Source organism: Nerophis ophidion, linkage group LG21 (assembly GCF_033978795.1).
Source record: "Nerophis ophidion isolate RoL-2023_Sa linkage group LG21, RoL_Noph_v1.0, whole genome shotgun sequence".
In the NCBI taxonomy this organism is placed as follows: Eukaryota; Metazoa; Chordata; class Actinopteri; order Syngnathiformes; family Syngnathidae; genus Nerophis; species Nerophis ophidion.
This window is the reverse complement of record NC_084631.1, coordinates 18,311,525-18,324,951: the sequence shown is the minus strand read 5'-3', so window position 1 is coordinate 18,324,951 and position 13,427 is coordinate 18,311,525. Positions and strand designations below refer to the sequence as shown.

Genomic DNA, 13,427 nt, shown 5'->3' with positions numbered 1-13,427 from the left:
GACAACATTCACACTCACGTTCACACACTAGGGCCAATTTAGTGTTGCCAAGCAAACATAATCTCTCTTACTAAATGTTTTCATTGTTTCCATTTTGACAGAAACAATTGTATGTAATACATGAAAATTCATTTGTTTTAAAGTTTGATATATACACAAATATTCAATTCTTATTGGTGTGAACATTTGGGCACCTCACCATTCCATTTCGATTCTTGGGGTGAGTATTTGATTCATAATCGATACTCGATTCAACACCATTCTGGATTAAACTGATTTATGCAATGTATTATTTGGTATTATAATAACAACACCTTAACAAAACAGCTAACAGGCTACACAGCCTCCTTTTGGTTGTTGACGTATGACATATACATGCACCACGTAAGCATTAACATGGCCTAAAAATGTTTTTTTAATTATTTGTTAAAAAAAAATAGATTTCTGAAAATGACTGAAAAAAAATCGGGATTCAAATGTGAAAAAAACTTTTTTTTCGCACCCCTAATTAGATACTGTATAATAGTTTGTAAAAATAACAATAAATACTTAAATATCTGCTTGTCACCTTGACTTAAGACTTCAAAGCAAGTCATATACAAATGTGTACGTTCTAAAAATTAAATAACAAAATGCATAGGCAATAATATGATCAGGCGATTATACTTTTATATTCTTACAATCACTGTTACAAGCGGCCCCCTGAGGGCAGCCATGTCTGCGATGTGGCCCTTGATAAAACCAGTTGATAGAGAAGCGCTATATAAATCTAATCCATTATTATTATTATTATATTTTCTGTGTTTAATTGATCGTTACAGCAGGCCTTTTGATGACATTGTATTTATACTGTTTGTATGAGTGTATATTAGTGTTGTCCTGACACCAATATTTTGGTACTGGTACCGGTACCAAAATGACTTCGATACTTTTCGGTACTTTTCTAAATAAAAGGGACCACAAAAAATGGCATTATTGGCTTTATTTTAACAACAAATCTTACGGTGCATCAAACATAAATAAATAATAGTAAATAAACAAAGGCTCCTAATTTAGCTGCTGACATATGCAGTAACATAATGTATTATTTATCTTTCTATTATTTTGTCAAAATTATTACGGACAAGTGGTGGAAAATTAATTATTAATATACTTGTTCATTTACTGTTAATATCTGCTTACTTCTTCTTTTAACATGTTCTATCTACACTTCTGTGAAAATGTAATAATCACTTATTCTTGTGTTGTTTGATACTTTACATTGGTTTTGGATGATACCACAAATTTGGGTATCGATCCGTTACCAAGTAGTTACAGGATCATATTTCCTGAGTTTATAAACATAATATAAATTAAAAAACAAAACAACAGAAGTTGTTGTGATGCCAAAAAATATCGACGTAATCATAGTAGTATAGACTACATACACTACTGTACTTGGTATCATTACAGTGGATGTTAGGTGGAGATCCACCAATGGCCTTTCTTTACATTTTGACGCCGGTGACCTATGGTGTGTAGTGAAGCATGTTTAGCTATTCCTCGTCCTGAAGGGACGATACTTGTAAGAAACTCACTTTATTTGTCGCCATGGAGACCAGGATTAGTGATTTAGAAGTAGCTAAAACACTGCCGACTAGCGAGCCATGTCTTAAAGCACCTCTTCCTTAGGACATTTCAGTGACATAACTTCACCTTTATCGTTATTTTTTAGGCCAAAATGCGTCCAATCTTCCTTTTCTGTCTACACACTGTGTCTGCTTGCATATACTTTGTGATTGTGCGCTGCCGAACATGCTTGTCTGCTTGTAAACCAGCAATGTCATGACGTGACGACGACGGAGGCGCAAGGGGGGGCGGACCGATACTTTTCAGAGGCGGTATAGTACCGAAAATAAATCATTAGTGTTGCGGTACTATACTAATACCAGGATACTGTACAACTCTAGTGGACATGTGAACATTCAGTGTTAATAATGAAAATGTGATATTTAAGACATTTCATATTGGTTTCATTTAGTAGCACCGATAAAGACAAGCGTACAGCACTTCAGAAGCACGTGCTCCTGCAATAGCTGGAGTTTCTATTATCATTCATCTCTTTCAGTCGTTCTTAAAGGCCTACTGAAATGAGATTTTCTTATTCAAACGGGGATAGCAGGTCCATTCTATGTGTCATAATTGATCATTTCGTGATATTGCCATATTTTTGCTGAAAGGATTTAGTAAAGAACATCGACGATAAAGTTTGCAACTTTTGGTCGCTAAGAGAAAAGCCCTGCCTCTACAGGAAGTCGTAGACGATGACGTCACAAGGGCGAGGGCTCCTCACGTCCTCACATTGTTTTTAATGGGAGCCTCCAACAAAAAGAGCTATTCGGACCGAGAAAACGACAATTTCCCCATTAGTTTGAGTGAGGATGAAAGATTCGTGTTTGAGGATATTGATAGTGACGGACTAGGAAAAAAAAAAAAAAATCAAGTTAAAAAAAAACGCGATTGCATTGGGACGGATTCAGATGTTTTTAGACACATTTACTAGGATAATTCTGGTAAATCCCTTATCTTTCTATTGTGTTGCTAGTGTATTAGTGAGTTTAATAGTAACTGATAATCGGAGGTGTGTGTCCACGGGTGTCTTGAGGCCAGTGTCTGATGGAAGTCGACGGCAGCAGTATGGACGGCACAAGCTCAGCTGATCTCCGGTAAGAGGTAACTTTTTACCACAATTTTCTCACCGAAAACTGCTTGACCGCTCTGATCCATAGTGAAGTTTCACCTCCGGGAATTTTAAACAAGGAATCACTGTGTGTTTGTGTGGCTAAAGGCTAAAGCTTCCCACCTGCATCTTTCTACTTTGACTTCTCCAATATTAATTGAACAAATTGCAAAAGATTCGGCAACACAGATGTCCAAAATACTGTGTAATTATGCCATTAAAGCAAACGACTTTTAGCTGTGTGTGTGCGCAGCGCTAATATTTCCTAACAGTCCGTGACGTCACGCGCACACGTCATCATTTTTAACAAGAAACCCATCCATCCATCCATTTTCTACCGCTTATTCCCTTTCGGGGTCGCGGGGGGCGCTGGCGCCTATCTCAGCTACAATCGGGCGGAAGGCAGGGTACACCCTGGACAAGTCGCCACCTCATCGCAGATTTTTAACAAGAAACTCCCGGGAAATTTAAAATTGCAATTTAGTAAACTAAAAAGGCGGTATCGGCATGTGTTGCAATGTTAATATTTCATCATTGATATATAAACTATCAGACTGCGTGGTGGGTAGTAGTGGGTTTCAGTAGGCATTTAAATTGTCAATAATGACGCTCGTGGGTATGAATTCACAGCGTTCTGTACATTCCACTGTGTGTACTTGTGGGTGAGTCAGCGTGAGAGAGTGCTTACCTGCAGGGCCTCGAGGAAGCGAAAGGAGCCCAGCCTTCTGCCTCGGGGCACTAAGCAGAAGGTGGAGTTATGGAGCATCTCTTTGTAGTCATACCTGCAGAGACACAACATACAGGCGTGAGGCTAGGACATATATCTACAGTAAATGTTAACATGCATTTTTCAAAGCACACGCACACACTCTGTCTGCATTACTGATGCTGGCTGTGCAGAAATTAAATGTGTTCTGACAAAAATCCTTTGTGGATAGCACTTACAAAATTTCATATCTCTTTACAGGCATTTACAAATACAGTATAACCCTATGGAGCAGGGATATTTCCCTAAATTGTTTTGAGGGCCACATTTCCAGGAAGCTAAAGACCCGGGGGGCTGGACTTCTTCCTTCACTATTAGTCTTACTTTGTATATTCCGGAGAAGTCCTTCAGACATTTGATTTTTGTTTTGTCAGAGTTACTGTTACAGCGCACGCACAGTCTGCGTCTCCCTCCTCTGCGGGACCACGTGGAGGATCTGCTGATAGCGCGTTTGGACACGCCCACGCAGCTGCAAGCTTGCAGACGATCAGACAATCTGCACACCTGTGATTAATGAGGGCGAGCTAAATAAAGGACCAGTGGACCCAAGGATCGGCGCAGGAACTTAGTTCTCTAATGGTGTACCGTAAGCGACATGCTGTTTATCGTAGTTTCCTCTCCGTGACTTGATTTGTCACTTGTCTTCTCCCGTGTTTTCAGCATTGTTTTCCTTCCGTTGCCCTGGATCTCGACTGCCTCCCTCGTTCCTTGACTCCTCGCTCACCCCTGGACTCTGATGCCTCTGTCTCGCCCCTGATCACCTGCCTGCTCCCTGGACTTCCTCGTATCTCGTTCAGCACTTTGGTAACACACACTTCAGTTAAATTCTACACATAGTCTTACACCATACACACTCTTGAGTTTTTTCACACTTCATTTCCCTAGTTTAGTAGTTAGTATTGTTTATTATTCTTATTATATATATTGAGTATGTATATATAATACATTATTGAACATTACTGTCCTCTGGTGTCTGTTTGCCGTTACCTCCACTGTTTAACCACAACAGTTACAGAAGCTTTCCGCCGTCTTTAACAACATTCTGCAAAAATGGGGGTCTCTCACAAGCTTTTTAAACTGAACTTGCGGGCCAAGGAAGCACATGAAACAGAACCTTGAGGAATACCACTAGTATAAGTGAAGAAGTTGAACACTTGACTGACTGCATGTGAAGTAAATAAGCTACAGCAACACCCTAGTTACAGAAATGAATTTAACAGTAACTACCAAAAAAGAGAGGACTTAAAGGGGTGCCTTGCGGATTGCCTCGGTTATGTTAATCACAAGTTTGGACACAGTGTTATATGTTTGCTAGCAAGGTCCAAATGTCAATGCAAAAATCTGCCATAAAGTTTACAGTGGCCCAAGTTATAATATCATATAATATCAAATAATATTATTCATCCCATTCGCGGAAGAGACGAAAAAAATGTCAGCAATCGTCACACACACGTCAACCAATAAGAATTCGGCGGGGGAAGGTCATGGCAGAAGTGCATTGTGAGTCACGTAATGCTAACTGCTATAGGCTATATGCTACTGCCGTAGCTATTAAAATGGATCATTTCATCATTGGCGGTAACTTATAAAAACTGAGAAGGGCTGAACAAAAATGGCATCATGTACTGCAGATTACAAGCTGGACGTAGTGAAATATGCAGCAGAAAATGACAAGAGGAAGCGGCGCATACCTTTGGAGTTGGCAGAGTTGTTTAGACGCGACATCGAGGAAGAAGATTTCATCGGATTTATTGATTAAGAGTGATAGATTGTTTGGTAAACATATAGCATGTTCTATATGTTATAGTTATTTGAATGACTCTTACCATAATATGTTACGTTAACATACCAGGCACCTTCTCAGTTGGTTATTTTTTTTTTTTTGTATTATTAGGTCTATCAGTGCTAAATATTATAAACTTATCACTTTCCTCGGGCACTGTTCCCCTAGCATTCAAACAAGCGGTTATTCATCCTCTTCTTAAAAGACCTAACCTCGATCCTGACCTCATGGTAAACTACCGACCGGTGTCTCACCTTCCCTTTATTTCAAAAATCCTCGAAAAATTTTTTGCGGAGCAGTTAAATGAACACTTAGCGTCTAACAATCTATGTGAAACCTTTCAATCCGGTTGTGCAGCCCTTTGAGACACTTGTGATTTATAGCTATATAAATAAAGCTTTGATTGATTGATAGTTGTTTGCAGCACATTTCATACAACATTTTTTATTTAAAAAGTTTGATTTTCTTTTTAAAAGTTGATGTTACATGTTAAAGTGGTGTTTTTTGGGAGACCAAGCGCGGAATAAATTGATTGCAAAACATTTCAATCGACGACATCGTTTGCAATAGGGTTTTTTCGAGGTGCGAGCTGCGCCGCGGAAACAATCCCACTCGTGTCCCTAGGTACTGCTGTGGAATGTAAAAGTGTAAAAATTGCCTCTCCAGAACCCAGTGAAGAAGGAAGATTGCCAATATTGGCCACAGGTAGAAAAATATGACCCTGGTTGTAGATAACCGGAATTTATAATCCCCATTCAACAATGTTCTCCACCGTGACGCCACACATCTCACAAACAGCTCAATATGTCTATTTCTTGGAGAGAGAGAACCTCTTTCCCCTCTGCTCTCTCTATTGAGGTGTGTCTTATTGCTCACTAAACAGGGTGATCAGCCCTGCACCAGGGTAATGAGCTGAGAGTGACACCTGCTTCCACCACACAGTCTGCTCAGTGTGTGTGTGTGTGTGTGTGTGTGTGGCAGAAACACACACACACACACACACACACACACACACACACACACACACACACACACACACATACACACACACACACACACACAAACATTCTTGTATTTGTTACCTTCTTGAGACCTCCGAATAATGCCTACCTCTTTAGGACCACCCTTACTATAAATAAAGATGTGTATTTACAACATGAATAACACTGTGCAATACTGTGCAAATATAAAAAAGCTTGTTGTGAAAAATAAGTTGAAAATTCATAGGAAAAAGGTCACAATTTCAAGAGAAAAATTTAGAATTTTGGCAGTTATGATAAAATTTATAATTTTACTCAACACAAGTCAAAAATGTTACAAGAAAAACTAAACATTTGTGCACTAACAGTCGGAATTTTACTCAATAACAGTCGCTATTTTACAAAAAAAGCTCAACATATTTGTAATTTTATGAAAAGAGTCGTAAATTCACTTGACAAAAGTCACATTTTTACAAGAAAGCTTTAACATTTTGGCAATACTGTACTACTAATCGAAATTTTACTTGACAAAATCATAATTTTACTCAAAAAATGTCACCTTTTTCAATAACAACAACAAAATTTGCAATATTGTGACAAAAGTCAGAATTTTATGACAAAGGTCACAATTTCACGAGAACATGTTTGGCAATGATATAATTAAAGTCGTAATTTTACTCAACGCAGGACAAAATGTTACAAGAAAAACTAACCATTTGTGCAATATTATGATTAACTCGGAATTTTACTCAATAACAGTCGCAATTTAACAATAAAAAAAGCTTAAAATTTGGGCAATTTTATGAAAAGAGTTGGAATTTTACATGACAAAGTCACAATTTTATAAGAAAACTTTTAGCAATACTGTCATAATAATTTAAAATTTTACTTGACAAAATCAGAATTTTACTCAATTTCACTGTTTTACAAAAACAACAAAAAAATTGGCAATATTGTAACAAGTCAGAATTTTATATGACAAATGTCACCATTTTCCATAAAATAAATCATAACTTCACATAAAAAAGTGATGATTTTACGAGAAAATATTGCAATATTACAGAAACAGAAAGAATATGACAAATTGTTCCAAATTTTATAAGAAAAAAAGTTGACACGTTTTGAGGAAAAAGTATGCTTCTAGTAAATTTTGTGTGTAATTGTTTTTTAATATTCATTATTTATGTCACAGTCTTTATACGTAGAGAAAAGGCTTACATTTTGGACAATTTCATGAAAAGTGTCGAAATTTTACTCGACAAGTCACAATTTTATAAGAGAACTTTAACATTTTGGCAATATTATAATAATAATCTGAATTTTACTCAGGCCAAATTATGACAGAAGTCATAACTTTACTCAAAAAAAAAATCACTATTTTACAACAACAAAAAAATTGGCAATATTGTGATAAGGGTCAGAATTTCATAAGAAAAATGTCGCCTTTTTTTTTTTTATAAAAAAAAGTTATAATTTTACAAGAAAATATTGCAATATTACAGAAACAGAAAGAATATGACAAATTGTTCTAAATGTTATAAGAAAAAAGTTGACACGTTTTGATAATAGGGTCTCTTTCTTTAAAATGTTTCTGGATTTTCCTTTCATTTCATGTAGAACTCTGACAAAATTGCAATGAAAGCTTGATATATTTTTACATCTAGACTGCAGCCTGGAACTCACAGAGCTGACGGAATTTTGACTTTTTTTTCCCTGTACAAGCCTTCACTTTTGTCTTCATTATGTGAAAATCTGACTCCCCCCTTCTAAAGTTAATCTCGAGCAGACACAAGCTCAGCACAGATGTCTTGGTAGGTCATCTGCTACAGGCACGGCCCGGCCCGCCCACCACGTGTCTTCAACCTGCCATCTGTCTCGCAACTTTTTTCCGCCGCTCTGCCTCGAACAGCAACTTGGGAGTTTGACTACATCTTGGCAATAGAGAACACTTTTGATTAACAACAAGTGCAAATAAGCGTGCCCGTGGAAGCCAGCCAGTAGGAGAAGGTTTTAAAGCACTGGGAGGACCAAAAGGGCTAATATCAGTCCAAAAAAAACTGCATACATGGACAGCATGATGACCAATGCAAGTAATGCATGGCATATTTTCAAAATAATTACCGTATTTTCCGGACCATAGGGCGCACCGCGAAAAAAAGTCTGACCGGAAGTCTCTAAAAACAAAAGTTCCTTGGGTGAATAATGTAAACTCACTACACCGGTATGTTTTAGCGCCTTCATGGCGAGTTTACTAACAGATATAAGTAAGAACTTTACACTACTTTATATTAGAAATGGCAACAGCAGAGGATGAATGTCCAATAACGAGAAGCTAGAGCAAAACAAGAAGTTTATCTATTACGGTGTCGGCATTGACTACGAAGGCGGAGGCGTGCAGATTTTCAGGACTTATACATATCCCTAATGCAGATCAGCAGGTACCAGAGGGTAAGAAAATTATCTTTTGCATAATATTGCAAAACAAAACGCCATATTTGTCTTACCTTACACACACACCATAATAATGCTCGTATGTTGAAGCACAGTAAAATCCATCAAGCGGTCCGGCTTCGTAGATTACCAAAGTCGTACATTTTGAGCAGCATCTCCTCATCCGCAAACAACACCACCGCCGGAAATGTCCATCCATCCATTTTCTACCGCTTATTCTCTTTTGGGGTCGCTGGCGCCTATCTCAGTTACAATCGGGCGGAAGGCGGGCTACACCCTGGACAAGTCGCCACCTCATCACAGGGGCAACACAGATAGACAGACAACATTTACACTCACATTCACTCACTAGGGCCAATTTAGTGTTGCCAATCAACCTATCCCCAGGTGCATGTCTTTGGAGGTGGGAGGAAGCCGGAGTACCCGGAGGGAACCCACGCAGTCACGGGGAGAACATGCAAACTCCACACAGAAAGATCCCGGGCCTGGGATTGAACCCAGGACTGCAGGACCTTCGTATTGTGAGGCAGACGCACTAACCCCTCTGCCACCGTGAAGCCAAACCCCGCCGGAAATGTGTCCTGTGAGAAATCATCTGACCGGAGCTCCCTAAAAACTAAAGTTCTTTGGGTGAATAATGTAAACTCACTACACCGGTATGTTTTAACACTTTCATGGTGAGTTGACTGACAGATATAAGTAAGAACTTTACACTACTTTATATTAGAAATGGCAACAGCGAAGGATGAATGTCCCAAAACAAGTAGAGAAAAAGAAGAAGCTTATTGACTACAAAAGGCGGACGCGCGCAATTTTTATCCCAAATACAGATCGGCGGGTACCAGAAGGTACGAAAAGTTGCTTTTGCATAATATTGCAAAACAAAACGCCAAATAATATGTCTTATCTTATACACACACCATAATAATACTTGTATGTTGAAGCACAGTGCAATCCATCACGCGGTACGGCTTTTTAACTTACCAAAGTCGTACTAAAACATTTTGATGGATTTTTGAGCGCCGTATTTAATGTTCTATATTTTCAATGGAACATATAAAATGTTGGTGCTTTTTACTTGAGTCATATTGCAGTCTACACAGTTTCAGTGGGGCAAAAAAGTATTTAGTCAGCCACCGATTGTGCAAGTTCTCTCACTTAAAATGATGACAGAGGTCCGTAATTTTCATCATAGGTACACTTCAACTGTGAGAGACAGAATCTGAAAAAAAAAACACAGGAATTCACTTTGTAGGAATTTTAAAGTATTTTTTTGTAAATTATGGTGGAAAATAAGCATGGAGTTTCCACCCCCATGCTTCACAGTAGGTATCGTGTTCTTGGGATGTAACTCAGTATTCTTCTTCCTCCAAACACGACAAGTTGAGTTTATACCAAACTGGATACATGGATGATACAGCAGAGGATTGGGAGAATGTCATGTGGTCAGATGAAACCAAAATAGAACTTTTTGGTATAAACTCAACTTGTCGTGTTTGGAGGAAGAAGAATACTGAGTTGCATCCCAAGAACACCATACCTACTGTGAAGCATGGGGGTGGAAACATCATGCTTTGGGGCTGTTTTTCTGCTAAGGGGACAGGACGATTGATCCGTGTTAAGGAAAGAATGAATGGGGCCATGTATCGTGAGATTTTGAGCCAAAACCTCCTTCCATCAGTGAGAGCTTTGAATGGTTGACCAAATACTTATTTTCCACCATAATTTACAAATAAATTCTCTAAAATTCCTACAATGTGAATTCCTGGATTATTTTTTTCACATTCTGTCTCTCACAGTTGAAGTGTACCTATGATGAAAATGACAGACCTCTGTCATCATTTTAAGTGGGAGAACTTGCACACTCGGGGGCTGACTAAATACTTTTTTGCCCCACTGTATCTTATGTGTTACTGCCATCTACTGGTCACACTTATCAGTTCACCATGTCAATGATAAATGGGTTGTACTTGTATAGCGCTTTTCTACCTTCAAGGTACTCAAAGCACTTTGACACTACTTCCACATTTACCCATTCACACACACATTTACACACTGATGGAGGGAGCTGCCATGCAAGGCGCCAACCAGCACCCATCAGGAGCAAGGGTGAAGTGTCTTCCTCAGGACACAACGGACGTGACGAGGTTGGTACTAGGTGGGATTTGAACCAGGGACCCTCGGGTTGCGCACGGCCACTCTCCCACTGCGCCACGCCGTCCCCAAATGTACCAGATAAAATAGCTTCTAGGTCGGTAAGCACAACCAAAATTATTCCGTACATTAGGCGCAACGGGTTATAAGGCGCGGAAATTAGTCCGACAAATACGGTATGGTTAATTTTCAAAATAATTACCACTCTTTGATATTCAGGTGAGAGGTTAGGAAGAATATTGGATCTAATGCAACACAGTGGACAGCTGATGACACACTGTAATCAGTACAGTCACACACAAGTGTGTTACTGCACACGTCGCCCACTGTTCGCACTCCCTCCAGCCGCACACGCTTTGACACACGTACACTGGTGACTTTTTTTCCCCCTTGCACCACTAATGAAGTACGTGGACGTGTCAACTTGTGATAAAAAAAAAAATCCTCATTTACACCTTCATGCACTGCACACAGCTTGATGCACTCGACACGAAAGCCACTTGAAAATGCAACAGCTGTACGAGCTGGCGTGGATATTATATTACCTGTCAAGGAAGAGGAATGCGCAATCTAAGGGACGCACATTCTGTTGTCTCCAAAGCCACCACGGGAGCAGTTTCAATTATAGATACTGATTCAGGAGTACACCTGATCTACTCGCTGTGACTGAGATTGCGCCAAATGGTCCTTTTTTTAAATTTTTTTAATAAGAGACAGTTGAATGAGCCACAGGTGAGGCTGCAGCTGGAAAACTCAAATAGGAATACCCCTGCTGTGTAAATCCAACTTGGCGTTACCTTCTTCCTGCCTCCCATCTCTTCCTTACCTTGAGCATCCTGTTGATTTGGACTTCAAACAGGAACTTTGGCCTTCTTTTACATACATGTGTTGTTTGGCTCCATTCTAGTGACAACAATTGCCTTACACGCTTTGTTCTGGAGGCCTTGTGCTCGATTACTGTATTTCAAGCCTTTAAAGGCCTACTGAAATGAGATGTTCTTATTTAAACGGGGATAGCAGGTCCATTCTATGTGTCATACTTCATCATTTCGCGATATTGCCATATTTTTGCTGAAAGGATTTACTAGAGAACATCCACGATAAAGTTTGCAACTTTTGGTCGCTAATAAAAAAGTCTTGCCTTTACCGGAAGTCGCAGACTATGACGTCACATGTTGATAGCTCCTCACATATTCACATTGTTTTTAATGGGAGCCTCCAACAAAAAGTGCTATTCGGACCGAGAAGACGACAATTTCCCCATTAATTTCAGCGAGGATAAAAGATTTGTGTTTGAGGATATTGATAGCGACGGACTAGAAAAAAAAAAAAAACGCGATTGCATTGGGACTGTCACGTTTGTAAATCTGATTTCATGTTTGATCATGTTTTGTTTTGTGTTCTGGACTCTTGTTCTGTTTTTTCACTTCCAGGTTTGTTTTTGTTACCATGACAACTCATTGCTTTTCACCTTGCCCTCCTAGTCACGCCCATGCCCTCAGTCCCGCACCTGTTCCTAATTATTCACAGCCACTATTTAAGTCAATTTCTTTCTGTCCATCAGTCTGGGAACATTAACTTTCATTACCCATGCGGTTCTAACTTTCATTGCCTTACATACTTCATGCCATGCTTTTTGATTCATCCACGCCAAGTAAGTTTTTGTTTGTATTTATGTCTTTGATAGGATATTTTGTTTGTTTGTAGATAGTATTGCCATTGTGCTGTTTTTGTTCTAAGTTATAGTATAAATTTTTATCCGCCACAGAGCGCGTCCTTGGTTTGCCTTTTTTCGTATTTTGAGTATTAATAAAATTAAAACTATGTACCTGAATTCATGCCTGGCTCGTCCTGTAATCCCTCTGCGTCGAAGGAGCACACACCATCCATGTCCAAGCCAAGTCATGACAGGGACTGATTCCGATGTGTTTAGAGACATTTACTAGGATAATTCTGGGAAATCCCTTGTCTTTCTATTGTGTTGCTAGTGTTTTAGTGAGTTAAATAGTACCTGATAGTCGGATGTGTACGTCCACGGGTGTCTTGACGCCAATGTCTCAGGGGAGTCGACGGCAGCTTTATGGACGGCACAAGCTCAGCTTTTCTCCGGTAAGAAGCGACTTTTTACCATAATTTTCTCACCGAAAACTGCTGGTTGACATTCCGTCGTGATTTATGTTTGCTTGATCGCGCTCTGATCCAAAGTAAAGTTTCACCTCCAGGAATTTTAAACAAGGAATCACCGTGTGTTTGTGTGGCTAAAGCTTCCCAACTCCATCTTTCTACTGTGACTTCTCCATTATTAATTGAACAAATTGCAAAAGATTCAGCAACACAGATCTCCAAAATACTGTGTAATTATGCTGTTAAAGCAGACGACTTTTAGCTGTGTGTGTGTGCAGCGCTCATACTTCCTAAAAACCCGTGATGTCTTGTGTACACGTCATCGTTATACAACGTTTTCAAGACGAAACTCCCAGGAAATTTAAAATTGTAATTTAGTAAACTAAAAAGGCCATATTGGCATGTGTTGCAATGTTAATATTTCATCATTGATATATAAACTATCAGACT

General features: G+C 39.1%; 1 protein-coding gene across 1 annotated transcript in view; it reads right to left on the bottom strand.

Annotated features, from left to right (window-relative positions):
- LOC133539829 (exostosin-1b) overlaps positions 1 to 13,427 on the bottom strand; it is a 358,313-nt gene that overhangs the window by 91,989 nt on the left and 252,897 nt on the right. Inside the window, exon 2 of the mRNA XM_061882069.1 lies at positions 3,408 to 3,501. Within this exon, the coding sequence (XP_061738053.1) occupies positions 3,408 to 3,501 (94 nt within the window). The remainder of the gene's footprint in view (positions 1 to 3,407; positions 3,502 to 13,427) is intronic.